The sequence below is a fragment of the Aulonocara sp. 'chitande type north' Nkhata Bay genome, linkage group LG23 (assembly GCF_057382095.1).
Source record: "Aulonocara sp. 'chitande type north' Nkhata Bay isolate Kocher_YH1m ecotype deep benthic linkage group LG23, A_spYH_male_GT1.1, whole genome shotgun sequence".
NCBI lineage: Eukaryota > Metazoa > Chordata > Actinopteri > Cichliformes > Cichlidae > Aulonocara > Aulonocara sp. 'chitande type north' Nkhata Bay.
In genome coordinates, this window is record NC_141365.1 from 21167636 (window position 1) to 21195451 (window position 27816).

The following is a 27816-nucleotide window of genomic DNA, read 5'->3' on the forward strand; positions in this document are numbered from 1 at the left end:
ACTTATGATACGTACGATGGTCTTTACTTTCTACACGGTGCATTTCAAGGTCCTGCACCCATCCGTCGGTAAACTGTACCTGGACTTGTTGCAGTGACCTGAAGTTACTAAACTTCATGAGTGTGTGCACTCACTCCAAGAACCGTATGATTATAAATATGCATATAAATATGCTAAGATGAGATAGCTGACTTCATCTAACTAGCAAATGTTTTCCAGGCTACGTTGGTGATGCAGTTTTTTTTTAATGTGTATGATATTTTTGTCATGCGATTTTAAAGCCAGTCCTACAACCGCATCCAAGAATAACATGCAGCTTATCTCAGAACTGTCGGTGAAAATTATTCTTGGAGCTAGGTTTAATTGAGCTGCATTTTAAAGAGGTGCAATTTCACAATTTGTGTATATTTTCTAAGTTCACTATTTTGTCATGTGTTGAGAAAAACACAGATTTAAAAATTACATGGTCTAATATTTACATTTAGCATAACTGCAACATTATTTTTTCGTTTTTTTGAATGACTCGAAAGGCCTTGAAATTCAAAGTTTCAGACTTGTGACTTGACTCGGACTTTTACACCAGTGACTTGAGACTCGACTCTGACTTGCCTGACATTACTTGAGACTTGACTTGAGACTTGAGGATAAAGACTTGAGACTTACTTGAGACTTGCAAAACAATGACTTGGTCCCACCTCTGGTATCTGCTACTTACATGCAACAAAGGCCAGCAGTGATTACCTTTATCTACTAATAGCAGCCACTAGCAGACGTTAACAGCCACTAGAAGTTCCCATGTAGGAGTTGTCACTGTTATCTATAAGTAGTCACAGCTGCTAAATGAAATACTAGCCACCAATAGCTGTGGTACAAGCAGCCAACTGGCCACTTCCTGTGGCCTCGGTCTAAAAGTCATAGAAACTAGTCCATCAACCCCAGTCAACCTATGGTCGCTAGGGAAAAAAAAGTGTGTATTTCCTGAATGGTTGGTGAGTGCTTGTTGGCTGTTAGGTCACAAAGTCTGTCATAAAGGAGGTGCTGCACCAGAAAACCTCCATAAGACTCTTTTGGTCACTAACAGACTTCTATGTTAGCCAAGAGTTTGCATACATAGTTCACAGTTTACCATCAGATAAATGCTTTGTCTTACTGCTGGACCCAACGTGTATAAGAGGCAGAGGTGTGGACTCGAGTCACATGACTTGGACTCGAGTCAGACTCGAGTCATTAATTTTATGACTTTAGACTTGACTTGAAAAAATGTTCTAAGACTTGTGACTTGACTTGGACTTTTACACCAATGACTTGGGACTTGAATTGGACTTGAACCGGTTTACTTGAAAAGACTTGATATTTTACCCCAAATATAAAATTTAACATGCATATTATATAGAGATTGAAAATGTGACGTCATTCACGGGTAGAACCGCAAAGGATTCTGGGAACTCGTGGCAAGCGGTACTAGCGCACACAGACTTTCAATTGAAATCAGTTATACAGCGATAAAAAGAAACACAAAAATGTCAAGAAGCTGTTGTATTATTAACTGCAATAGCCGGTCGCATGACAGCCACGGGAAGCCGACGGGTAAAGAGATCGGTTGTTATCGGATTACGTCGTTGAAGAGAAATTGTTCGAGCCATGTTTCCGAAGTAACAAAGACGCGACGGATGGCCTGGATTGCAGCCATTCAAAGACCAAATATAACGTCCCAGAACACTCCAGCTCACAGGTTAGTCTGCTCCAAGCATTTACACGAAGGTCAGTGTTTTTTAGTAGTTAATACGTCATTTTTCATAAAATAATTGGTGATATAGGTTACAAGCAAGTCTGGCGCTGAACAGAAATTGTCGCGCTATGCTCCTTTATTTATTGTGCATAAATAGTGAATTGTCCTGACACAATATTGCGTTTCGCTTCTGTTATTATGGTACATTGACAAAAACATATACTTTTATTCACAGGATAAAACAGGTTTTTTGTATCACTAATTGCCCAGTGCGATTACAGCATACAGTATTATTGTCACTGCTACATTTCTGTGATGGGTACCAGAAATTATTTCCACTACTAATTAATTACCGTTGAGCTCAAAGGTCCTATTAATAAACGGTTAACGAATGTGTATTTATGACGACGATTTGTGAGACTGGTAAACTTATGATACGTACGATGGTCTTTACTTTCTACACGGTGCATTTCAAGGTCCTGCACCCATCCGTCGGTAAACTGTACCTGGACTTGTTGCAGTGACCTGAAGTTACTAAACTTCATGAGTGTATGCACTCACTCCAAGAACCGTATGATTATAAATATGCATATAAATATGCTAAGATGAGATAGCTGACTTCATCTAACTAGCAAATGTTTTCCAGGCTACGTTGGTGATGCAGTTTTTTTTTAATGTGTATGATATTTTTGTCATGCGATTTTAAAGCCAGTCCTACAACCGCATCCAAGAATAACATGCAGCTTATCTCAGAACTGTCGGTGAAAATTATTCTTGGAGCTAGGTTTAATTGAGCTGCATTTTAAAGAGGTGCAATTTCACAATTTGTGTATATTTTCTAAGTTCACTATTTTGTCATGTGTTGAGAAAAACACAGATTTAAAAATTACATGGTCTAATATTTACATTTAGCATATAACTGCAACATGCTTTTTTTCGTTTTTTTGAATGACTCGAAAGGCCTTGAAATTCAAAGTTTCAGACTTGTGACTTGACTCGGACTTTTACACCAGTGACTTGAGACTCGACTCTGACTTGCCTGACATTACTTGAGACTTGACTTGAGACTTGAGGATAAAGACTTGAGACTTACTTGAGACTTGCAAAACAATGACTTGGTCCCACCTCTGGTATCTGCTACTTACATGCAACAAAGGCCAGCAGTGATTACCTTTATCTACTAATAGCAGCCACTAGCAGACGTTAACAGCCACTAGAAGTTCCCATGTAGGAGTTGTCACTGTTATCTATAAGTAGTCACAGCTGCTAAATGAAATACTAGCCACCAATAGCTGTGGTACAAGCAGCCAACTGGCCACTTCCTGTGGCCTCGGTCTAAAAGTCATAGAAACTAGTCCATCAACCCCAGTCAACCTATGGTCGCTAGGGAAAAAAAAGTGTGTATTTCCTGAATGGTTGGTGAGTGCTTGTTGGCTGTTAGGTCACAAAGTCTGTCATAAAGGAGGTGCTGCACCAGAAAACCTCCATAAGACTCTTTTGGTCACTAACAGACTTCTATGTTAGCCAAGAGTTTGCATACATAGTTCACAGTTTACCATCAGATAAATGCTTTGTCTTACTGCTGGACCCAACGTGTATAAGAGGCAGAGGTGTGGACTCGAGTCACATGACTTGGACTCGAGTCAGACTCGAGTCATTAATTTTATGACTTTAGACTTGACTTGAAAAAATGTTCTAAGACTTGTGACTTGACTTGGACTTTTACACCAATGACTTGGGACTTGAATTGGACTTGAACCGGTTTACTTGAAAAGACTTGATATTTTACCCCAAATATAAAATTTAACATGCATATTATATAGAGATTGAAAATGTGACGTCATTCACGGGTAGAACCGCAAAGGATTCTGGGAACTCGTGGCAAGCGGTACTAGCGCACACAGACTTTCAATTGAAATCAGTTATACAGCGATAAAAAGAAACACAAAAATGTCAAGAAGCTGTTGTATTATTAACTGCAATAGCCGGTCGCATGACAGCCACGGGAAGCCGACGGGTAAAGAGATCGGTTGTTATCGGATTACGTCGTTGAAGAGAAATTGTTCGAGCCATGTTTCCGAAGTAACAAAGACGCGACGGATGGCCTGGATTGCAGCCATTCAAAGACCAAATATAACGTCCCAGAACACTCCAGCTCACAGGTTAGTCTGCTCCAAGCATTTACACGAAGGTCAGTGTTTTTTAGTAGTTAATACGTCATTTTTCATAAAATAATTGGTGATATAGGTTACAAGCAAGTCTGGCGCTGAACAGAAATTGTCGCGCTATGCTCCTTTATTTATTGTGCATAAATAGTGAATTGTCCTGACACAATATTGCGTTTCGCTTCTGTTATTATGGTACATTGACAAAAACATATACTTTTATTCACAGGATAAAACAGGTTTTTTGTATCACTAATTGCCCAGTGCGATTACAGCATACAGTATTATTGTCACTGCTACATTTCTGTGATGGGTACCAGAAATTATTTCCACTACTAATTAATTACCGTTGAGCTCAAAGGTCCTATTAATAAACGGTTAACGAATGTGTATTTATGACGACGATTTGTGAGACTGGTAAACTTATGATACGTACGATGGTCTTTACTTTCTACACGGTGCATTTCAAGGTCCTGCACCCATCCGTCGGTAAACTGTACCTGGACTTGTTGCAGTGACCTGAAGTTACTAAACTTCATGAGTGTATGCACTCACTCCAAGAACCGTATGATTATAAATATGCATATAAATATGCTAAGATGAGATAGCTGACTTCATCTAACTAGCAAATGTTTTCCAGGCTACGTTGGTGATGCAGTTTTTTTTTAATGTGTATGATATTTTTGTCATGCGATTTTAAAGCCAGTCCTACAACCGCATCCAAGAATAACATGCAGCTTATCTCAGAACTGTCGGTGAAAATTATTCTTGGAGCTAGGTTTAATTGAGCTGCATTTTAAAGAGGTGCAATTTCACAATTTGTGTATATTTTCTAAGTTCACTATTTTGTCATGTGTTGAGAAAAACACAGATTTAAAAATTACATGGTCTAATATTTACATTTAGCATATAACTGCAACATGCTTTTTTTCGTTTTTTTGAATGACTCGAAAGGCCTTGAAATTCAAAGTTTCAGACTTGTGACTTGACTCGGACTTTTACACCAGTGACTTGAGACTCGACTCTGACTTGCCTGACATTACTTGAGACTTGACTTGAGACTTGAGGATAAAGACTTGAGACTTACTTGAGACTTGCAAAACAATGACTTGGTCCCACCTCTGATAAGAGGCTCCAACTTTTACTAGTAGGTGACCGGTCTCTGTTTCCAATTTCACTAGTGGGTTATGAACTCTTGATGAGTATTTGCAGATAAGTTGGCTTATTACCTGAAAACTGTGAGTCACTGCGGTAATCTGGTACCCACCAAAGCAACTTTTAGGAGGTGTTTTGTGCAGCACCCTCTTTGTGATTAATTTCACAAAGCAACTGCCAGAAACTGCTCGCCAACTGGTTGAAGACTACATATTTTTGGGGTTGGGGTTGGGGATCTCTGTCCCTATGTGATTGTAGCCACAAGCAGATACAAGTAACCATTCCTTTTGAAATGATATCTATACAAATAGTCATAAATAGTTACAAATAGTGTTTAAAATATATATATTTTTTATCAACTGCATGATATGAGTAGCCATGAAAGCTTACAGTACTCTATGTACAAATAACCAGCAGCTGGTTACTATCAAATAATCTCACTGAACGGTTACCACCAGGTTACTAGTGTGTAGTGGGTTATCACTGATTAATTTGGCCAATCACATCACATTTCAGAAAGAGTGTGTGGGACCAGGCGGCCATCCAGCCCCGCCCATCCGAGTGTGACCAGGAGGCTGCATGAGTCCCTCGCTGCTGATTGGTCCATGGTGGAGCCCAGCGCAGGGTGAGTGGGAGGGGCTCAGCTCGCTGCATCCAACTGTCCACAGACAAGGGTACTGACTGAAAACACACACAGATAGTTAATTTAATCTGAAAAACCAGTACATTTACCATTTAAAGCTGTGGGATGGGTTTCACCTGGAGCTGTGAGGAGGAGGAGGCTGTGATGAAGGGGCGCTGCTACTCAAGGGAATGGAGGCAGAGGAGGGTGAGGAAGAAGATGAGGTGGGACGAGGGGAGGAGGTGCTCCAGCCATCAGATATCACCTGAACACCTTCAGAGAGACACACTGAGAGCACACAAAGAATCCAGAATTTAGAAACTGCTGTGTTCATTCAATATTGAGTAAAATATTGAATAAAAACCAAAAGACTTAAACAAAAGATAGGATTTTGAACACAAAACAAAAATCTGTAAAATGTACTTTTTTGCTAAATAAGAGTAAATATATATGTATGTATATATATATATATATATAATATATATTTATATTTATATATTTATATATACACACACACGTGTGTGTGTGTGTGTGTGTGTGTGTGTGTGTGCATATTTCTATATTCATGTAGATGTCTGCAGGCAAAAGTTTGTATATAAATATTTAAAATTAGCATATAAGTAAATCAACATAATTTACATTGTGTACTAGTGTATATAAAGGTATATATGTATATAAGTAGTTATAGAAAGTAAATGTTCACTGAATATTCAGAAAAAAACCCATATAAAATATTTACGTAAATGCTTATTTGTTTATCTGTTTAATATACAGTTCATTAATCATTGTTTTTATGTCACATATATAAGAATTTTGTTTTTAAATCATAATAGACATGAAGAAAATTTGTATATTAATGACAAAAAGAGATGTCTGCATGCAAATGTATGTATATAAAAATTGTAAATGCTTTATATTGTAAACATTTAGTAAATAAATAAATCGTGATTTTTTATATAGTTATAAATGAACATGAAACTACATGTTTATACAGCACATGTTTATACATATAGTATAATGTATAATGTAGTATAATGCCAGTGTAAAATGTCATGATTATTTCAATATAGTGAAAATGTTCTGCTGCACAGTTTTACATTAAAATTGAAAAAAGTAAAAACAAATATCTGTGATAATTGTAGCAAATATGAAATCCCTCTGTAATGTTGAACATGATAAGAAGTACAAAACTTTATTTTTGGACTTTCTACAAACATTCACAAAAACACTGTTACCTGAGGAGTGCGGGCGGTGGGGCAGGTAGGCAGTGGGGTAAGGCGTGTGTCTCCCAGGGTATCCATGGTGTTTATAACCATGGTGATGATGTGATGTCAGCGGGAGGCTGCTGCCATAAGGAAAAGCACCTCCTCCTCCAGCTGAGCACAGCGACCAACCTTACACACCAAAGCACACACGCAAATATCTGTTTACCTAAAATGTATCGATAGTTTGTTTTTTTGTGTCAAGAATAGCAAGAAATATATACTTACACAAAAAATAAAAGCACAAGAAAAGTAAATGCTCAGAAAAACTGTTTATAAAAAAGGAATAAAATATGCTGTTAAAATCAAACACTTTCATAGATTCATAAATTTCATACCATGGAAATAAGATTTTAAATTTTTCCCACAAAATCTGATTTTTATTTTAATCTTCAAATTAAATTTCAAAAAGCATAAAAGTCCAATGTTTTTATTTCGATATAAACTACGAAAAAATGTAATTGTCTCTTTCATGAGGCTATATAAAGCTGTGAACTCACAGGACTGAATCCCAACACGGCCCTCTGATGGCTCAGGCAAACTCCGCCCACCTGGGATCCTGAGGAGGATAAATCAAACACAGCCATCAAGACAATGTGAGTTTGTGTGTCTGTGTTCAGATGTGTGTGTGGTTTATATTGTATAGAGTCTCTCACTTGACACCCTCTCTCCAAATGAGTGAGACGGTGGAGTTCATAATGACTCTCTAATCGCCTGCTAACGCTAACTTCCTCTGTTATCCTGGTGAGAAATGCTAAGCGTTAAGTGTAAAGTGTCAGCAGTCATTGCAGGCACATGGCTGTGGTGTAAAATATCTCTGGATGGGACAGAAATCTGACTCATCCACAACTGCACACTCATTATATATGACATACTAGATCTCACAGCTATTGCATTTAATCACAAGTTGATTTTACAACATCATTTGTTTATGTGGAGATTTTGCAGTGATGTTTGGGTCCCCTGATCACAGTTTTCTATCTCAGTGAGTAAAATATAAGCTTAAAGTGAAGTATGTCTTTATCTCCACCTTTTACTTATTCAAAATAACAAAAAATAAAAAGAACTGTCTAAAGATTTATCATGATGTTTAGTTTGGGAGCTGAGAGCCTGACCTCTTGAAGTCAACCACTTTGGATACTGAGGTGTGTTTATCACCACTCCAAAGTCAGCTGAACCACCCTGAAGCTCTTCGGTAGTCAAATGCCCTTTTAGTCTTGCTAACAATCCTTCCATCAGTTCTCCCGCAACCTTTTCTTGGTACTGAAAACTAAAAGGCACAGAACATTTGAGATGGTGCATTACCTCTCTTGTCATAAATAATACCTACATTTTATTTTCTATGCAGATGATATCCAACTTTATTTATCTATGGTGCCGAAATTATTAGTTAAACTAGAGCCACGACTTAAGGATATAAAGGCCTGGATAACCTTTAAATGCACCCCAAACTGAGGTTGATGCACCTGGGCCTAAAAACGTTATGGAGTCTAACCAGAAACTTACTCTGAATGACCATATACTTTACATATGTCTCAGAGCTATGCTGAAAGCTAGTTGACTTTGCAGAGGTGAGAGCACATTTTTGTTCTCTTTTAAAGACCACCCTGCACCACCAACCAAATAAACAGGTGCCCTGCTGGTCCAATCCAGTTTTAACTCCCTGCTAGTGAAGACAAAACCCGACCATGATGGATGAGCTATAGTTGGATCTATTTTTAATGTTATCTGTAGTGCAGTGAAAGTCTTCTGCCGTGTGTTACCAGCATGCAGGAACTTTGATCAAACAGAGCTGTTCTACTTCTGTAGAAGTTATCTGGTGCTTTTAATGTGAAAATTGCCGTACAAATAACTCTTGCTTTCTTCATGATAATTACTTTAAATGCTCTGAAAACCTAATATGAGAAACAGGACATTTTTAACCCTTGTGCAATCCAGCTATCTTTGCAACTAAAAAGCAAAATTACAGTGAAGTCATCATAGTCATCCGTTGTTTCTAACTCAATCTGAAAAAAAAAATCTGGTTGGCAGAAGCGTAATATTTCAAAGATTTTGTGTAGAAATGCACAAAACATTTAGATTACTGAAATATCTAAACACTGTCATAATGAGATACCTAATTATTGAATATATACCAGAAAAAGGGCTAATAAATCAAAGCCCATTGTGTTAAAAATGTTCATATTTCACAGCTTTCCATTCTCCGTGGCACATTAATGTGGAAAATCCTGTAAAAATCTATGAAAAGTTTTGGAGGCTAGATTTATGTTTTTATAATTTAAAGTATCACAAAAGAACATAGAAATACACTATATGGCTACTGGGTCTCTTAAAGGGTATATCCAGTTTAAAAGTCAGATTAAAGTGTTTGGATGCTGTTGTTGTGTTGCTGTGCAGTGTTACCTCTCTTTGGCATCCAGAAAGGCTTTAGCGAACGGGTTGTATTTGATCTTTAGGGCTGTGATCTGCACAGAAAAACACAGAAACATCCACATCCTGTTACGTTATTTTACACTCGAGAAGAACAGAGCACCTCAGCTGTGAAATGTTAAATGACTTTTATGCATAACAGTCCATTTATTGGACAGAGGCTTCATCTTTCATTGATCTGTTCATTTGCAAGTAATTTCTCAATCAGGCTTCTAGATGAATATCCATTTTCATGTCCACTTATTGTATTATTTCACAGTTCTGTTTAATAAATTCTTCCTCTGTTTTGATTTGAATAATTAGTGTGTGTTCCCAATCTGTTTTTATTAACTGTGATCTCAATAAAATGAGAGAATAGATTATTAATAACCTGAACGTGACCAACTAAGTAAGGGTTTGCTGTTGTAACATTAAAAATGGAATATATTATACCCTTAAAAACTGATTCATCTCATTAAATTAAACAGATTCAGCTGGTAAAAAAAACTCTGAGCTTTACCTTTTTTTTAAACTAAATCAGACGTCTGAGCTTTACCTTTATAAAAAATTTCATACATTTGTATTCAAATGTTTTTTTCCGATTAAAAGATGTTGTGTTGTGTTTCTAATTCCGAGTCTGTGTCCCACAAATCCATATTTATTAAAAAGGTAATTGAAAAAAGAAACACTGTCCAATATTTCATGACACTTAACCAGCATTAAATCTGGTTAATTGGAATATTTGAGCAATTTTAGCTTGCTGGTGTTAGCTTTAACTTTGATATATCAAAATCAGCTTCAATTTTTCAAGAATTAGAACAAGTATAGCTGTGAAACTAGTTCTAGTTCACACCCAAACACCAAATGATATTGAAAATAGAACATCTTTTGTACCTCTTCATTCTGGTAGGCAGTGACGGCGATGAACTGCGTTTCTTTGAAGGAAACGTTAGAAACCAGTCGATGGCGAGAGCCAACACACACGATGTGGAGCTGAGGTTCATACTTATGGAGAGAATTCAACATAATCTGGGAAAATGAAGACAATTATTTCTACATTTTCCCATCATTTATAATTATTTAGACCAAGATTATTGTACATTTTTTCTGCACCTAAATGCTTTTATCTAAAAGTATTCGGCCCCCTTGAACTTTTCCACATTTTGTCACATTACAGCCACAAACATGAATCAATTTTATTGGAATTCCCTGTGAAAGACCAACACAATACAATTACTGAAAAGTGGGGTGTGTGTAATTATTCAGCCCCCTGAGTCAATACTTTGTAGAACCACCTTTTGCTGCAGTTACAGTTGCCAGTCTTTTAGGCTATGTCTCTACCAGCGTTGCACATCTAGAGACTGAAATCCTTGCCCATTCTTCTTTGCAAAACAGCTCCAGCTCAGTCAGATTAGATGGACAGCGTTTGTGAACAGCAGTTTTCAGATCTTGCCACAGATTCTTGATTGGATTTAGACACCAGACAGGTCAGGGATAAAGTTATTGAGAAATTTAAAGCAGGCTGAGGGTACAAAAATATTTCCCAATCCTTGAACATCCCAAGGAGCACTGTTCAAGCGATCATTCAGAAATGGAAGGAGTATGGCACAACTGTAAACCTACCACGACAAGGCCGTCACCCTAAACTCACAGGCCGAACAAGGAGAGCGCTGATCAGAAATGCAGCCAAGAGGCCCATGGTGACTCTGGACGAGCTGCAGAGATCTACAGCTCAGGTGGGGGAATCTGTCCATAGGACAACGATTAGTCGTGCACTGCACAAAGTTGGCCTTTATGGAAGAGTGGCAAGAAGAAAGTCATTGTCAACAGAAAACCATAAGAAGTCCCGTTTGTAGTTTGCCACAAGCCATGTGGGGGGGACACAGCAAACATGTGGAAGAAGGTGCTCTGGTCAGATGAGACCAAAATGGAACTTTTTGGCTAAAATGCAAAACGCTATGTGTGGCGGAAAACTAACACTGCACATCACTCTGAACACACCATCCCCACTGTCAAATATGGTGGTGGCAGCATCATGCTCTGGGGGTGCTTCTTCAGCAGGGACAGGGAAGCTGGTCAGAGTTGATGGGAAGATGGATGGAGCCAAATACAGGGCAATCTTGGAAGGAAACCTCTTGGAGTCTGCAGAAGACTTGAGACTGGGGCGGAGGTTCACCTTCCAGCAGGACAACGACCCTAAACATAAAGCCAGGGCAACAATGGAAAGGTTTAAAACAAAACACATCCATGTGTTAGAATGGCCCAGTCAAAGTCCAGATCTAAATCCAATCGAGAATCTGTGGCAAGATCTGAAAACTGCTGTTCACAAACGCTGTCCATCTAATCTGACTGAGCTGGAGCTGTTTTGCAAAGAAGAATGGGCAAAGATTTCAGTCTGTAGATGTGCAAAGCTGGTAGAGACAGACCCTAAAAGACTGGCAGCTGTAATTGCAGCAAAAGGTGGTTCTACAAAGTAGTGACTCAGGGGGCTGAATAATTACGCACACCCCACTTTGCAGTTATTTATTGTATTGATTTCCGTTCCACTTCTCACGTGTACCAACCACTTTGTGTTGGTCTTTCATGTGGAATTCCAATAAAATTGATTCATGTTTGTGGCTGTAATGTGACAAAATGTGGGAAAGTTCAAGGGGGCCGAATACTTTTGCAAACCACTGTATATATATACATACTGGTACTGGAATTTCAAGTGTCCCTTTAATTCTTTTAAGCTGTATATTCATTTTTCCATCTTTACCCATTTACACACATCTAAACATTTTTATATGTCTTTCTCAATTTGTACCTGTTCGTATCTCTCTATATCCAGTTGTAATTGTCTGAAGCTACCTCTATCTGCTACTATCTATCCACCTTTTTAGAGGTTTTCAGTCATCTATAATATTTTTATATGCTTTCGCCCAATTATCTATATTCATTAACACCAGTTTGTACTCATCTATAATGTTTCCATTTCAATTCAATTCAATTCAATTCAATTCTATTTATATAGCGCCAAATCACAACAGCAGTCGCCTCAAGGCGCTTTATATTGTACAGTAGATCGTACAATAATAGATGATCGTACAATAATAGATCCCCCGTCATCTATAATGTTTCCATTCCTCCGATACCTGCTTGTGTCCATGTATATTATTGCCCATTCATAAATGTAACCATCTATATCTGGTTGTAACTGCCTACCTCATTCTATCCATACTTCAACATTTCCTATCTGACCTGTTTAGTTCATTTCAGTACTTTTTTACTGAAGTCCATCCTCTCTGAAGAGATCACAAGCCTCACGGTAAAAACTCGGCTCTAAAAGTTTGAAAAAGTCCAAACAGCTCTGTACTTTTGAATCAATTAACAGAAAACAAAGGTAAGTGTAGTTTTGTCAGTCAGTCAGTTTGTCAGTTTGTCTGACTGCAGGAGAGTTTATGGAGTGGAGCCATCTTTGTCTTTTGGCCAAAACACTCTTTTATCCATCTGTCTTTTCTATCTCGTCCATCTCCCCATCAACCCCCCCCCCCCCCCCCTCGCTAATGAGGCCCAATTAACCAATCCGAGTTCTCCGGGCGGACACACAAAAACAAACTGTTTTCTATTCAGAGATTGAGAGGCTGGCTTCAGATCTGACCCCGGCGCTGTGTGTGTGCTGGCAGTGCCCACATTAGCTGGAGTGTGTGTGGGCTCTTTTTGAATATAGTTTACCTCTCTCTCCCTCGTCCATCTGAAGCATGATGGGTAAATTGATTTCCCAGTAAAAAACATAATTACCATAATGTACAAATAAGCTGAGCAATTATTTCATTATGGCCGAGCTCTCTGTTCCAACTCTGCATTACTGCCCGGTGTGTGCGTGTCATGTTTGGACAGGGATAATGGGGTAAATATAGACAACATTATTGCCAATTTTGTAGTGCTGTGCACGTGTGTTTGTGTTTGTGTGTGCGTGTGTGCGCATGGAGGCCTCTAAGAGTGCTGAACAGCTCTCGACAGGAAGTGCATTAAACTGCTGCTGGCCAATTAAGAGCTGTTTATCCCGTTCCCGTGGTTACGAGGGGGCGAGCAGGTGAAGTGAGCGGAGAGAGGGACTGAAGTGGCTAATTAGAGGTGGTAGTCTCTCGCCCACTTCAATACAATACAGAGGGAAGGAGAGAGAGAGAGGGAAAGAGACGGAGACTCTTGACATGAACAGCAGGATAATGGACTCAAGAAGAAGAAGAAGACGGAGATGCAGAAGAAATACAGGAAAAAGTGTGGTAAAAGTGAAAGAGGGAAAGGGAGAAGAAAGACAAGAATGAATAGTAGAAAATTACGAGAACAAAAAAGAAAGATTGAAAAAAGAAAACACTAGATTAAAGAGAGGAATAAAGTACTGAAGAAAAAAGGAACTACAAACAAAACAAAGAAAGCAAAAATCAGCAGAACAGAAACAAAAAAGAGAACAAAGGAGAGAAAGAAAACGAATAAGAAATCACAGGAAAGAAAAAAAACAACAATTAAATAAAAACTGAAAATCTCAAAAATATATGAACAGACTGGATAAAAATCAAAGTATGAATGACTGCAGAAAGAACAAGTAAACACACAAAGAAATCAATGAATGAAGACATGCAGATTTTCAGGCTCTGTTCCACCCACCTGTCCTCCTCCGTTCACCTTGTTGGTGAGTTTGACCTTGTTGAAGGACACGGCCGCTTTCATCCAGTGAGCGCCGAAGTTTGGCGAGTCAGGGTGGATGTAGATGCCACCGTGGCCCCGGCCTTCGCTGCGGCTTTCCGCCCGGCCGGCCGCCACCCACTCCCCGTTTACAAACTTCCAGCGGCAGCTGTCAGCCGGGACGAAGTCCAGCAGGAAGGAGTACATGGAGCTGGGGTCCAGGCCAGAGACGCTCACTTTCAGCACTGGGAACATGCGACTGAAGAGAGACACACAGCTTGATTAAAGGGGAAAGTTTATGTTCACTCACAGAACCCAAAATAATAACAGAATTATGGGGCTAATACCAATTTTAATGCATTTTTTCTTACATTATATTATAAGTTTATACATAGATTACACACATTGCCTATACATATGAATGTATCTCTATGAAAGTTTTATTGAAGCTGAAGTTACTGTAACATACATTGCTGAACATTTAATCAACAAATTAGTCAGCAGCTTATTATAAAGATATGTTTTGACTTTGCTCACCACCTGCTCAGCTGTGGGAGCTGTTCTGCTATTATGTGATTGCAAATCTGAATTTACAGTTTCAGTTTCATTCTTTGGTTCAGTTTTTTTAAGTATAACCAACTATAATGATAAAGTTATTTATATCAACCTGAAGATTGTCCGACTTTTTTTCTCTTTTAGCTCCATTTTTGGTCACCACCGGCACCTCAGATAAATATCCAGGTTTTAAGCTGCCAAAGGATCCACAGCATTTTGTTTTGCTTTATGTTTTGGACTTTAGATGAAATTAAATATATACACAATATAACGTTTCATATAATGAATACATTTACAAACAAATACAAAATTATTGCAACTATTAAACTACATACAGATCAAACTCAAACTGGGAATTTGTGGATCTGTTAAAAACATTCCAGAAGCCAACAGTAAATTTGAATAGTTCTATAAAACGTCTGTGATAATTTATCACAGTCACACATTTAGTTAACAGATTAATTTTTAAACTGACAGAATTTTCAGCTGCACTGATATACAGATAGTTGTTCCTTGTAGTTTCTCAGGAGTGAGGACTTTCTTGAGCTTTTCTAGGAAAATAGTTCAGCTTTGAGAGTTGGTCAAAGAAAACATGTAAGAGCCAATTTTCAGAAATTTCTGTCAAATTAGAGATAATGATTTATATATAACACAAATAATTGTTGGATGGAGTTTTAAAAGTAAACAGAATCCAAAAAAGTCTGGTACTGCAATTTTTTGACAATTGTGCCAAACAGCTGAAGGCTGTATAAAGGCATTTTAACAATACCAGATTTTAAGGGCTTTAGAGAAAATGTCTATAATTTCCAGACTAGTTTTTCTCCAAAGAGCCTCCTGACACTACGATTCCACCCCCATTTTATTCTCTGAATATACCTTATTCTTTATTTTTCATTCTGACTGGTTGACAGCGGTACAGCCAACCAGAGGTGGGACCAAGTCATTGTCTTGCAAGTCTCAAGTAAGTCTCAAGTCTTTATCCTCAAGTCTCAAGTCAAGTCTCAAGTAATGTCAGGCAAGTCAGAGTCGAGTCTCAAGTCACTGGTGTAAAAGTCCGAGTCAAGTCACAAGTCTGAAACTTTGAATTTCAAGTCCTTTCGAGTCTTTAAAAAAAAAAAACGAAAAAATAATGTTGCAGTTATGCTAAATGTAAATATTAGACCATGTAATTTTAAAATCTGTGTTTTTCTCAACACATGACAAAATAGTGAACTTAGAAAATATACACAAATTGTGAAATTGCACCTCTTTAAAATGCAGCTCAATTAAACCTAGCTCCAAGAATAATTTTCACCGACAGTTCTGAGATACGCTGCATGTTATTCTTGGATGCGGTTGTAGGGCCAGCTTTAAAATCGCATGACAAAAATATCATACACATTAAAAAAAACTGTATCACCAACGTAGCCTGGACAACATTTGCTAGTTAGATGAAGTCAGCTATCTCATCGTAGCATATTTATTTCAATTCAATTCAATTCAATTCAATCTTAATTGGCAGACTTCATGTCCATAAAAACAAGACAAAAAAAAAAAACAAAAACAAAAAAAACACACACACACACACACACAACACTCCCCCCCCAACACAAGGTATACACCATTAAATATATATATGTATATAAATAAGTATCTAAAACATTAGTAAAAATATAAAACCATAATATACATAAAACACAATTACTTAAAATAAATCAATAAATACACAAACACTTTAACCAGTGCTTTCTGAGACTGGATGAGTAACGGGAACCACTCACTGTCGGATCTGTGAGTGCTAAAATTATACTGTTACTCGAACCATCCAGTCATTCTCTAAAATTGAACATTAGCTTCCTTAAAAGTGCTTTAAAAGTCCAAACACCCACAGCTACAAACATCTGGCTGGCACTACCACTTCTAGGTATCCTGCAAAGGATTCTCATCGCATCAATATACAACATGCAGCTTCTGCATGCTACATTGTTTGTAGTATGACCACAAGGGGGCAGTATATAGCGGTGTGCAATACGCTTTAAACAAAGCCACTTTAACTGGAAGTGAACAAAAGCTGAATTTGCGTGCAATAGTATTTGCCTGCACATAGAGCTTACACCGTTGTCTGTATATGTCATCATCATCATTCATTTGCTCAGTAATAAAGTGACCGAGGTATTTCACCTTTTTATGAACTTCAAGAGTTTTTTGTGCCAGTTTAAACAAAGGGAAATTTAGCTGTTTATCCTGCTTGGTTCTACATATCAAAACAGCACTTTTAGCAGCATTGTACTCAATGTCATATTGCACACCATATTCAGTACAGACATTAAGAAGATCCTGTAACCCAGCACTGCTTGGACTAAAAACAACCAGGTCATCTGCATACATAAGATGATTTATCAGTGCTTTACCTAATATACACCCAGTGTTACAGGCTCTCAGTTGTATGGACAAATCATCAACATACAAATTAAATAAAATTGGAGACAAAATCCCACCCCGTCTAACACCATTGCTGACACCAAAGGGGGCAGAAATACTGCTTCCCCATTTAACCTTCATGTTCTGATGAGCGTACCAGTAAGAGAGAATCCTCACGATGTACTGAGGAACTCCCCATCTCTTCATTTTATCAAAAAGTTTTCTGTGGTTCACTCGATCAAAAGCCTTAGAGGCATCAATGAAAGACATGAGGACAGATGAATTTTTAGCCCTGTACAAACTGACTATTTCCTTGAGTGCATATATGCACATGTCAGTGCCGTGCTTTGAAGCCAAACTGATTATCCAGAGAAGAGATGAACACACTAACTCTGTCAAACAAGATTCTTTCTAACACCTTAGATAAAATACTGGCTAGTGCAATTGGCCTGTAATTATCCAAGCAGCTCACTTTTGCAGCTTTGTCCTTCATAACTGGTACCAGTAAAATACACAGCATTGAGTCTGGTAATATGCCATGAATCATAAACCCAGTGAAACAGAGTGCTAAAAGAGGAGCTAGCCTTAAACTAGCATGTTTTAAATGTTCTGCAGTGATGTGATCCAAACCAGAGGATTTATTATCAGACAACCTATGAATGGCTTCATATACTTCATGTGTCCTTACACTTATTGTGTCATTACTCATGTCAAGATTGTCCTCATATGGTTCACTTTTTATACAGTTAAACAACGCACTGTAATGCTGTCTCCATAATGCTGCAATGTTATCTGCCCCAGAAACACCTTCAACAGTTGATGGTAGAGATGGTTTACAGTTATTAAGAGCTTTCACCTCTTTCCAAAAATCTGCCGTATTATTACACAGCATTTTCCTGGCCAAAGAATCTGCTCTTAGCATTTGCTCATTTTTAGTTATAAAGCGAACAGCGTACTTATATCTGGCATTCGCACATTTTTTCTGTTCAAATTCTGGGCCTTGTTTAGGTCTTCCAGCCATGGCCCAACATTTATAAGCTATGCAAGCTTCATCATGGTACATGGATACATGTTCTTTCCAGCCAGGTCTGATGTTAGGTTTCTTATGCTTATATTGTTTATCAAGCAGTGTGCCACTTTTATACAGAGCAGTCACTATATCATCATACATGGAGCAGAGTAAATGTTTATGCACAGCATTCTTACAGTTGACATCTTTGCACAAAATAGCTTCTTTATTTATATGCATATTAATAATCATACGGTTCTTGGGGTGAGTGCATACACTCATGAAGTTTAGTAACTTCCGGTCACTGCAACAAGCCCAGGTACAGTTTACCGACGGATGGGTGCAGGACCTTGAAATGCACCGTGTAGAACGAAAGACCATCGTACGTATCATAAGTTTACCAGTCTCACAAATCGTCGTCATAAATACACATTCCTTAACCGTTTATTAATATAACCTTTGAGCTCAACGGTAATTAATTAGTAGTGGAAATAATTTCTGGTTCATCACAGAAATGTAGCAGTGACAACAATACTGTATGCTGTAATCGTACTGGGCAATTAGTGATACAAAAAAACCTGTTTTATCCTGTGAATAAAAGTATATGTTTTTGTCAATGTACCATAATAACATAAGCGAAACGCAATATTGTGTCAGGACAATTCACTATTTATGCACAATAAATAAAGGAGCATAGCGCCACAATTTCTGTTCAGCGCCAGACTTGCTTGTAACCCAGGGGCGGAGCGTGGGGGTGGCTTACGGGGCTTAAGCCCGGGTTGTTTTGTCAGAAGCCCGGGGTATTTTGGAGTGTAATTTTTTCATAGTTAGATGCCTGGCTGACAACTGTATAAAACAAAAAGTACACACAATATTCGAAGCACATAGTGCACACTGTGGGAATTTACGACTGTGCGTGAATCCCCCCTGATATTGGTATGATCCAAGCTCAGGCACTAAGCGACTGAGCGAGGGGGCGGGGGGAGCTGCTGCCCGTGAGTGCGCTGTTGGAGAGACGGAGCCAGCCATACTAAGGAGAGCTTAAGTTTGAGCAGGTACCAAAGCAAATCATTCGTACCGTACAAATAATGTAAATATGACGGTGCATCACGAAAGATTGATATGAAACTGATCACTTGACCAATATTATTTTACTTGCTCTTCAAGTGAATCAACAAATGGCGAAATGAAAAGCCGAACAAATGCTATTTTTTAGAGAGTCTTAGCTTACGTGTGTTTATTTCATATTTTCAGTTCTTACCCTCCCCGACTAATTCGGTTTCAGTTATGTACTGAAATATAAGAATGGACATTAGAGGCTTCTTTCAAAGAAAAAACTCAGGTAAATGTTATTTTATATATTATGCTTTGTATGTTGTTCAGTATATTTCTATGCAAAACAAGAGGGGTTTCAGTACACAGCAGGATATTCACATTTGTAACCAGATATTTACACTTTAGGGAGAAAACATAAAACATTTTTACTGTACAACATCAATTTAGAGTAAACTTTTGTTTTAGATAAATATTGAAATATATTTTGAATTAGTTAAATGTCAGAATAAAGAGAGACAGAGCTGTCTATTTTTTATCACTTTCATTAAATTTAGGAGTACATGTACACTAAGTTTATTGTTAATTAATAAGAAAACTGCAGACGATTCCATTCTGAGCTGAAGAAGCTTCTGATAGGTTAGTAGAGTCCATGTGAGTAAATTGGTGGCACAGCTGTGGATGCATATAAGGCAAAACACAGAGCCTGTTTCTTTGACATGGGAAAATCAAGAGATGTCAACCAAAACACCAGGAAAAGAATCGTGGAGCTCTATAAGTGTGGCTCAATTTGAATACAATTTGGTGCCATTTGCAATTAAAAAACACAGACAGTTTCTCTCTTTACTCTTAAAGTTAACAAATATGTTTTTATATTTATCAATCTAAAAAAATAAACATTTAGTCTGATTTGATGTTACAATTAAAAAAGTGTTTGTGTTTTGATCTGAAGAGTTTGTAAATATCTGGTTTCAACTGTATATTTGATGATTGTCAGCACAAAGAGGGAGAGAGAGGAGCAGAGATTGAGATGGAGAATGAGGACAGAACAGAGATGAACAAGAGCAGGTGAGACACACATGTTAGTCAAATGGTTGCTTACTAAAAGTATCACTGTATCATAGGTACTCATGTATCTCGTACCTAGTGTTTCTTTTTAGGTTTGCTATTTTTCAAATTCTATATTTATTAAGTTCTGCAGGCTTGTTTGCACAACAAGGCTAAATAATTATATAAACTTTTCTCAATCTAAATATTGTACTTTGGTAGAATTAAATAAATAAGTGTAGTGCAGGTCTATGATGATTTTTAGTGCTACTATCATCTAGTTCTGATTGTGGTTATGTCTTGGTTAAGTCCTCAGTAATCCTGCTTTTGAACTGTTGTAGTCCTGTTTTAATTCTGGATCAGTTCTGGGTCTGGTTGAATTGGGGTTTAGTCCCTGTGTCTTGATACAGCCCCGACTTCGTTCTGTCTTGCTGCTCAATTAAAAAACTAGTTTAAGGTGTCCTGCATGTGTGATATATATATTTCCCTATATGAAGTCATTCTTTTTTGAACAAAACTCAAAACAGAGCCTATTAATCTTTCAGTCATTTCTACACCCCCCCCCCTCAAAAAAAAAAAAAAAATCCCACATGCATACTACCCTTTAGGGCTAAGCCCCGGGTGTTTCAAATGTCTGGCTCCTCCTCTGTTGTAACCTATATCACCAATTATGTTATGAAAATGACGTATTAACTACTAAAAACACTGACCTTCGTGTAAATGCTTGGAGCAGACTAACCTGTGAGCTGGAGGGTTCTGGGACGTTATATTTGATCTTTGAATGGCTGCAATCCAGGCCATCCGTCGCGTCTTTGTTACTTCGGAAACATGGCTCGAACAATTTCTCTTCAACGACGTAATCCTATAACAACCGATCTCTTTACCCGTCGGCTTCCCGTGGCTGTCATGCGACCGGCTATTGCAGTTAATAATACAACAGCTTCTTGACATTTTTGTGTTTCTTTTTATCGCTGTGTGACTGATTTTAATTGAAAGCCTGCGTGCGCTAGTACCGCTTGCCACGAGTTCCCAGAATCCTTTGCGGTTCTACCCGTGAATGACGTCACATTTTCAATCTCTATATAATATGCATGTTAAATTTTATATTTGGGGTGAAATATCAAGTCTTTTCAAGTAAACCGGTTCAAGTCCAATTCAAGTCCCAAGTCATTGGTGTAAAAGTCCAAGTCAAGTCACAAGTCTTAGAACATTTTTTCAAGTCAAGTCTAAAGTCATAAAATTAATGACTCGAGTCTGACTCGAGTCCAAGTCATGTGACTCGAGTCCACACCTCTGCAGCCAACAAATGCATTTCTTCGATAACCATCAATAACAACTGATGACTGATTAGAAAAATCCTTACCAGAGCTAAAATTTGTTACAGGCAGCATAAACTATGACAGATTATGATAACCAACCATCTCTGCATGTGAATATAAATTTATCACCGTATGTTAAAAATACCAAAGTTTCCATCCTTCTAAAGCTGCTTTCAGACAAACAGTCGGCTCTCCAGCAGTAACAGCAGTTGAAGTGGCGTCCTGCAGGTGTAAATGGAGTGTTTGCCCACCGCAGGGCGCGACTGGTCAACACGCCTCGGCTTGGCACAAAAAAAACACAAAATGAAACACACAGAGGCGATGATAACAGCTGCTATCGAGACTAATGAATAACCCCGGTTAACAGCAGCACTGATCGGGAGTCAGCTTAAAACAGGGACACTCTGTGTTAATGTTTCTCCATCTCTGTGGTCATTTTTGCAAAAATATTCAGAAATCAAGTATCTTCTAAAACGAGCCATTATTTGTAGAAAAATGGGTAAGATTATGTTTTTAGCATCACAACAAAATAACAAATCTCTGGCAAACAAAGTACAAGTTGCCACATCTGCTCAGAAGAACCACCAACAAAACTCAATTTAGAAAAAACAACAACACAATTTTTCAAATATTTTCTTCTTCAAGCTTGTTTCTCTCATAAAGCCTGAATTGTATATTCATGCTCAGGAAGAATATGGTGTATCTTCATGCCACTGAATTGAACATAATGATCTTTTAATGTCTGATTTTTCTGTTTCTAAACTGGCTGACTAGGAACAAAAGTTGATTAACTCTCACATAAAATGTTGGCATGCTACTGTATCATTCATTGACTGCTGATGCCAATGAAGTCATTAACTTATTATTGCAAAGTCACAAGTTGAAGCACTAGAAAGTCCTCCTAATGTTACCTTCACAGGGAGTGACAGAAATGCCAAACTAAAACTGCCCGAGTAAACTTAGCAGCATTATATGGATCATAGCTATTTATAGGGCCGGTTGTATCTGAAAGACTCAGTTTTTTATTTTTATTTTCACACTGACTAGTTGAAAGTTGCAAAGAACTGTATCTGTGTTTGCTAAATTACATTTTTCATTTGCAGACTTTCCTGACAAGAAAAATCAATTCTGTCAGTTTAGGAAAAGACTGAAAATTGCCTTTTTATGATTTTCTAACATGTTCGTTACTGAATACTGACTGTAAAGACAAAAGTTACCTGATATAATGATCTGTTTCCTGTTGGCTGTCAATCTGATGGCTGTTGACAATGTACTTTCAGAAAAGTACTTTACTGATATTACATTTAACACATTCTATATCTAGAATGTATTAAAGACCATAAGTACTGTCCTTATTACCTCTATAACTTCAGAAAAAACTTCTCACAACTCCTAAATTATATCTGGACACTCTCAAAGCTATTTATCACTTCTAAATGAGCCAAACTCTTCTGATTTTCTTCCGAAAAGTCTTACAACACAATTAGAAAACGTTACTAATTGCATCCATAACTTCTCCAGGAGATCCTCAGAATCAACAAGGACTACAAATATCAGATGTCAGTCTCCCTAATAGCCTCCAGAGCTTCTTGTAGGCTTCTGAACATCCAAAAGTATTTGTGGAATACTTTTTGGAGTAACTTATTGATTTTTTTTTTTTGTGGAAATCTCTTCAATACCTCCAAAATCTAAAGAATCTCCTCTAAAGACCTAAAAAAAAATCTCCTGAACTAACTCAAAAACGTCTTTGAGACCTCTACAATCTCAACAATGGCTATCAAAACCTCCTCTTGTGAACACCTCTAAAACCCAAAACAAAGAGACACCCAGTATCTCAGCTGGCTAATTATGAAGGCTTTGTTTAGGAGAGAACATGTTAACATGTTTTTTCTATCAATGTAGAAAAGTGGGTGAGGTGGCTGCAGCTCAGGAGGAAATGTAGGTCATCTACTAACTGAAAGATTGGTGGTTTGATCCCTGCCTGCTCCAGTCTACATGCCAAAGTATCCTTGGAGGAGATACTGCACCCCAAGTTGCTCTTTGATGCAACTATCAGTGTCTGAATGTTACAGAGAAAACGCTTAATCGTAGAAAATGTGCTTTCATGAATTAGTCAGTATAAATGAGATGTTCTATAAAGCACTTTGAGCTCTGCAGTAGAGTTGTAAGGTGCTGCAGAAGAATCAATTTATTTACCATTTACCCAAACGCCCTTGAGATTCACATGTTGATCAGCAGTAAGACTCAAAAAAGTAAACATTACTTAACGCAAAGTCTCTAATTGAAATGCATCCTGAGAATCTCTAATTCAGGTGTTTATATCCAGATATTTTTGTTTATTTAAGAAACTTCATTTATATTGTAATTTGTTCACCTTTTCTTTCAATTTTCTAAAGTATTCTGAAGCTGTAAATAAACTTTTGTTTCCACTACCAGGTGCTTCCTGAATAACTAACAGTTGCATTGAAGGAGTGAAGTTTGTTCATGGAAGTTTGTTAATTTGTAGCAAAAATCTGAGAGCAGTTACCGTCCATTCTTGGTGACGATCATCTCGTTAGTGATGTGCTGGAATTTCCTCCACAGCTCGGCATCCTCTAACGTCACCCTCAGTTCCCGCTCTGTTGGGTCGCCCTTCTCCCGGCCGGCCTGCAGCTCGCTCTCCACGGCGCTCAGCAGCCGCGACATGCAGCGTTCAGCCGAACCGGGACTGCACATCGACCCACCAGCACCAGTGGCACTCTGATCTACAGATGACACTGAACCAGACCCTCCATCTTCCTGTAACCCCTCCACCTTCATCTGCAAACCCAAACAAAGACAGATTCAATCGTGATGAGTTTTACAGTTTTTATAACATTAATTTCACTTGAGTAAAGATGTTTGGATTATTTTTTAGTCTTTAGAAACTTGACAATGCAATCTGATCCACCTGAATATTTTTATTTTACTAATTTAGTCCACTAAGCGTAAATTTTACCACAAAGTATGATTCTTGTCTCAGTAGACTGAAGAACACAGCAGTACTTCAAATAATGGGTAAAAAAACACAGGCTGTATTTTTTCATATCGTCTCTTAGAGTCTGTTTTGTTGACCGCACTGAATCTCAAACATGGTATAAATTATGTTTTATTTGCTATAATCATAGATCAGGTTTCACTGAATGTTGAAGACCTCACACATTCTTGATGAGTTTCTCAATTTTTAAAACACCTTTTGACATTTCAAACTACATCCTAAATACAATTGATCATTGAAAATGATCAGGACCAAATCATATAACCATGGTTTTATATAATTTCTTAATAACACCTCTTTAAATTACACCAGCCCTCTAACGATCAGATTACGCTTCACTGCTGCATTTAACAGGTGATTAGTAAATCCCACTGAAAACAAAATTTTCAGTCCAGTCCACTTTGAATTCATGCTACAGGTTTCAGTTTTTTTCTAAGCCACATAATCAGTTTAACTGAATGAAAATAAAAATAAAAAATGAGCTGACGTTATTGTCATTGTTGTAGTTAGCTGGAGGACGGTGTCAGCTACCCGATAAACCCATATTGTTCCTGAAAATTTCTGCATTTGAAAATAATAGGCTGAATGCAGGTGGGGAATTTCTGGACCAAAGAAACGCAAAAAATAAGCTCGTTTCAGGAAGCAGTTTATCTGTTGTTTATTTTTGAAGCTTTTAAACAATCAACATTGTTTGATATGAAAGGAGCAAATGAAATGTGCTATAATCTGATGTTTGATTGTTCAGTTTAAATGAATCTGAATGAAATAAAAGGTTTATTTATTTTTCCAAGTTGCTCTTGAATAGAAACCTTCTTTAACTGCATCATTTAATTTACAGTGGGTTCACAGACTGAAAGTGACACAAAGGGGTCAACAAAATTGTAAAGTCTTTTACTTTGTCAGTCAGAAGCATCTGCACACCCGACACCATTTGTCTTTCAATGAGACTCTTACTTGGCTTCTAGTATGGACCTGGAAGGAAACGATGCCTGAAACAAGAATGAAAATAAAGGATAAAAACTTAAAACACATACCTTTAAACACCATCAGTAGATTGATTTATTGTATTGTCATGTCCATTTATGCACAGTTATCACATGCAAATTGGGCAAACTGAACTAATGTTTTCTTTTTTAGGGTTATGGATTTGTTTGCCTCAAATTGCTACATAGTTCACAGCATAGCAGTGTATTTAGTGCATAACATGCCATCTGTACACTTTGGGCTGATGGCTTGAATGAACTCTGTTTCAAAAACAGGACGTTTGATCAAAATTTTACCAACAACAAAACCCAAGATTGTGAATAAGAAGGTAAAATTGGCTGTAAGAAAATGTCAGATATTTGGATACGAAACTTTGAAAACCTACCAGAAAGAATTTACTCTGCAAACAATTAAAATATAGATTATTAGCGTGCAGAGTCTACCAAAAATCACCTCTGAGATCTGTGGATTTCAGCTGGTTTCTTTTCTTTTTTTATTCAAAAGCTTCCTTTTCTAGCTTTTCTTTGTCCTCTCAGACAGCAGACCCTCCAGCAGAGAAAACACACACAGGATAAAAGTGGGGATAATAAGCAGAAGTTAACAGACATTTAATGGAGTATAATTTTTCTGTTAGTTTATTTTCTGTCTGTTAACACTGCTGCTGTTGTTAGTAACCACTTTAACCACAGGACCTTTTAAACCCCACTGAGGGTGATTTAATACCTGCCTCATGATCAGAAATAGGAAAAACAAAATCAATATTGTCATAATTTCCCAGTTCTAGTTAATAATGATAATTAGAAAATTGACCAAATTAACCTAAGATTTGTTTGAAAATGTTTGGGGGGGAAAAGACTTTCCTATTTGTGTCAGTTTACACCAGGTCAAAGAAACATCCAGGACCTTTTCAAACACTCTGTGGTCTGATTTCAGGTTTTTAAGACATGAAATCCCCCGTTTATTCTTTAGCTCTCTTTAAAAAAAATGCATTATTGTTATTAGATTAGAACCTTCAATAGTTAGTAAATATATAAATATATATATATATAATATTAATATTTTTTGGCTCATTTAAATGCACGTTTAATAGAAATTACAACCCAAACATTTTAAGAAAATTATTTTACATAGGTGCAATTACTGAATTTGACAGAAAGCATATATACATCTCTTCACATTCACATTTTCACTTATGGTAAAAATTTCTATGTGATACACAATCACGTCAAAGAATTTGTATGATTTATTTAAAGATTTGAATGTTTTAAAGGTTTGAATGTTTTAATATTAAAAATAATTTCAAGAAACAAAATTCAAACAGCTTCAGACTATTTATCTCCAGTGAGTAAAAAATATAATCCAGTGTAAAGCAGACTTTTTTAATGATACACACATCCCTGTATTTAAATTTGATGAAAAAACTCCTAAAAAAAATTTTTTTTATTACTGAAAGGAAGTATTCAGTCTACTTCATATATTAAATGTATATGTAAATCATTATGTAATATTCAGATAATGAATTGTTAATTCTTGGTGATTTCAAAGTAAACACTGTTAACAAAAAAGGGTAAAAACAGATGACAAATACATTTAAAATCCTAAAATAAAAAGCACATGAATGACAGCTGACACAGTTTACTGCCCATGTGCAAAACACACAAAAAGTAAAAACTTACTTTTTGTTTAATACATTTTAATTCCATCAGTTGCAAATTTATCCAGAAATTCCTTGAAATTCCTGGAACAAAAATCTTGGAATTGTCTAACAACATTTCTACGTGAGCTTAACTATAATGGACATCTCTGTAGGTCAATAATAGGTGAAACTACAGGTGCATAAAAAGCTGCATATAAACTTACCTGTGACACCGGGCACCGAGCCGAACAGTTGAATTTATCCTAACGAGATGTTTCCGATGAACAGGGAGACGAAAGGATGGAGGTTTGACTGTGATGTGAAGCCGCTCAGCATCTGACTGAACATCACAGTCAATCAGAGGGCTTCAGTCTGACTACACCTCGCTCTGCATCTCTCTCTCTCTCCCCGTCACACACTCACACACGCTCTCCGTCTCTTTTCCTTTCAAACACACGGACGATTTACCTCACTCGGCCACTCACACTTAATCCACAGAGTGTTTAACTGTCCTTTGAATTATAAAAACTGCTTTCAGTAAAAGTGAGGAAGAGGGAGTGTTAAAAAATAGCAAACATAAAAGGGACGAGCACAATGACGAATCTAAAAACGAAATCTTTAATCTAATCTGCAAACTAATGCAGGAACAGGTGGATGTAAAATGGCAACCAACCTCCATGTTACGATTTTTATAAACACCTAGAAGTGGATGAGAAAGAGCAGAAAACAACAGCAAAGCAGGAGAAAGTGAATAAAGTTGAAACACCGGCCTTGTAGTTTGTTGAAGCTG

General features: G+C 37.4%; 1 protein-coding gene across 2 annotated transcripts; it reads right to left on the reverse strand.

Moving 5' to 3' along the window:
* Positions 1-152: 152 nt before the first annotated feature.
* On the reverse strand, positions 153-27459 carry tbx19 (T-box transcription factor 19). 2 transcript variants are annotated; one of them, XM_086282945.1, is made up of 10 exons: positions 27251-27459; positions 25302-25395; positions 23918-24189; positions 13990-14266; positions 10237-10371; positions 9337-9398; positions 7434-7492; positions 6907-7065; positions 5809-5959; positions 153-5730 (listed from the first exon to the last, which is right to left on the reverse strand). In XM_086282945.1, exons 2-10 carry the CDS (start codon positions 25335-25337, stop codon positions 5562-5564), a joined length of 1320 nt encoding a protein of 439 aa, XP_086139071.1. In that variant the 5' UTR covers positions 25338-25395; positions 27251-27459; the 3' UTR covers positions 153-5561. The 2 variants fall into 2 exon arrangements, with proteins under 2 accessions (XP_086139071.1, XP_086139072.1); XM_086282946.1 differs by lacking the exon at positions 27251-27459 and having other exon boundaries at positions 25302-25765.
* Between the last annotated feature and the right edge of the window lie 357 nt (positions 27460-27816).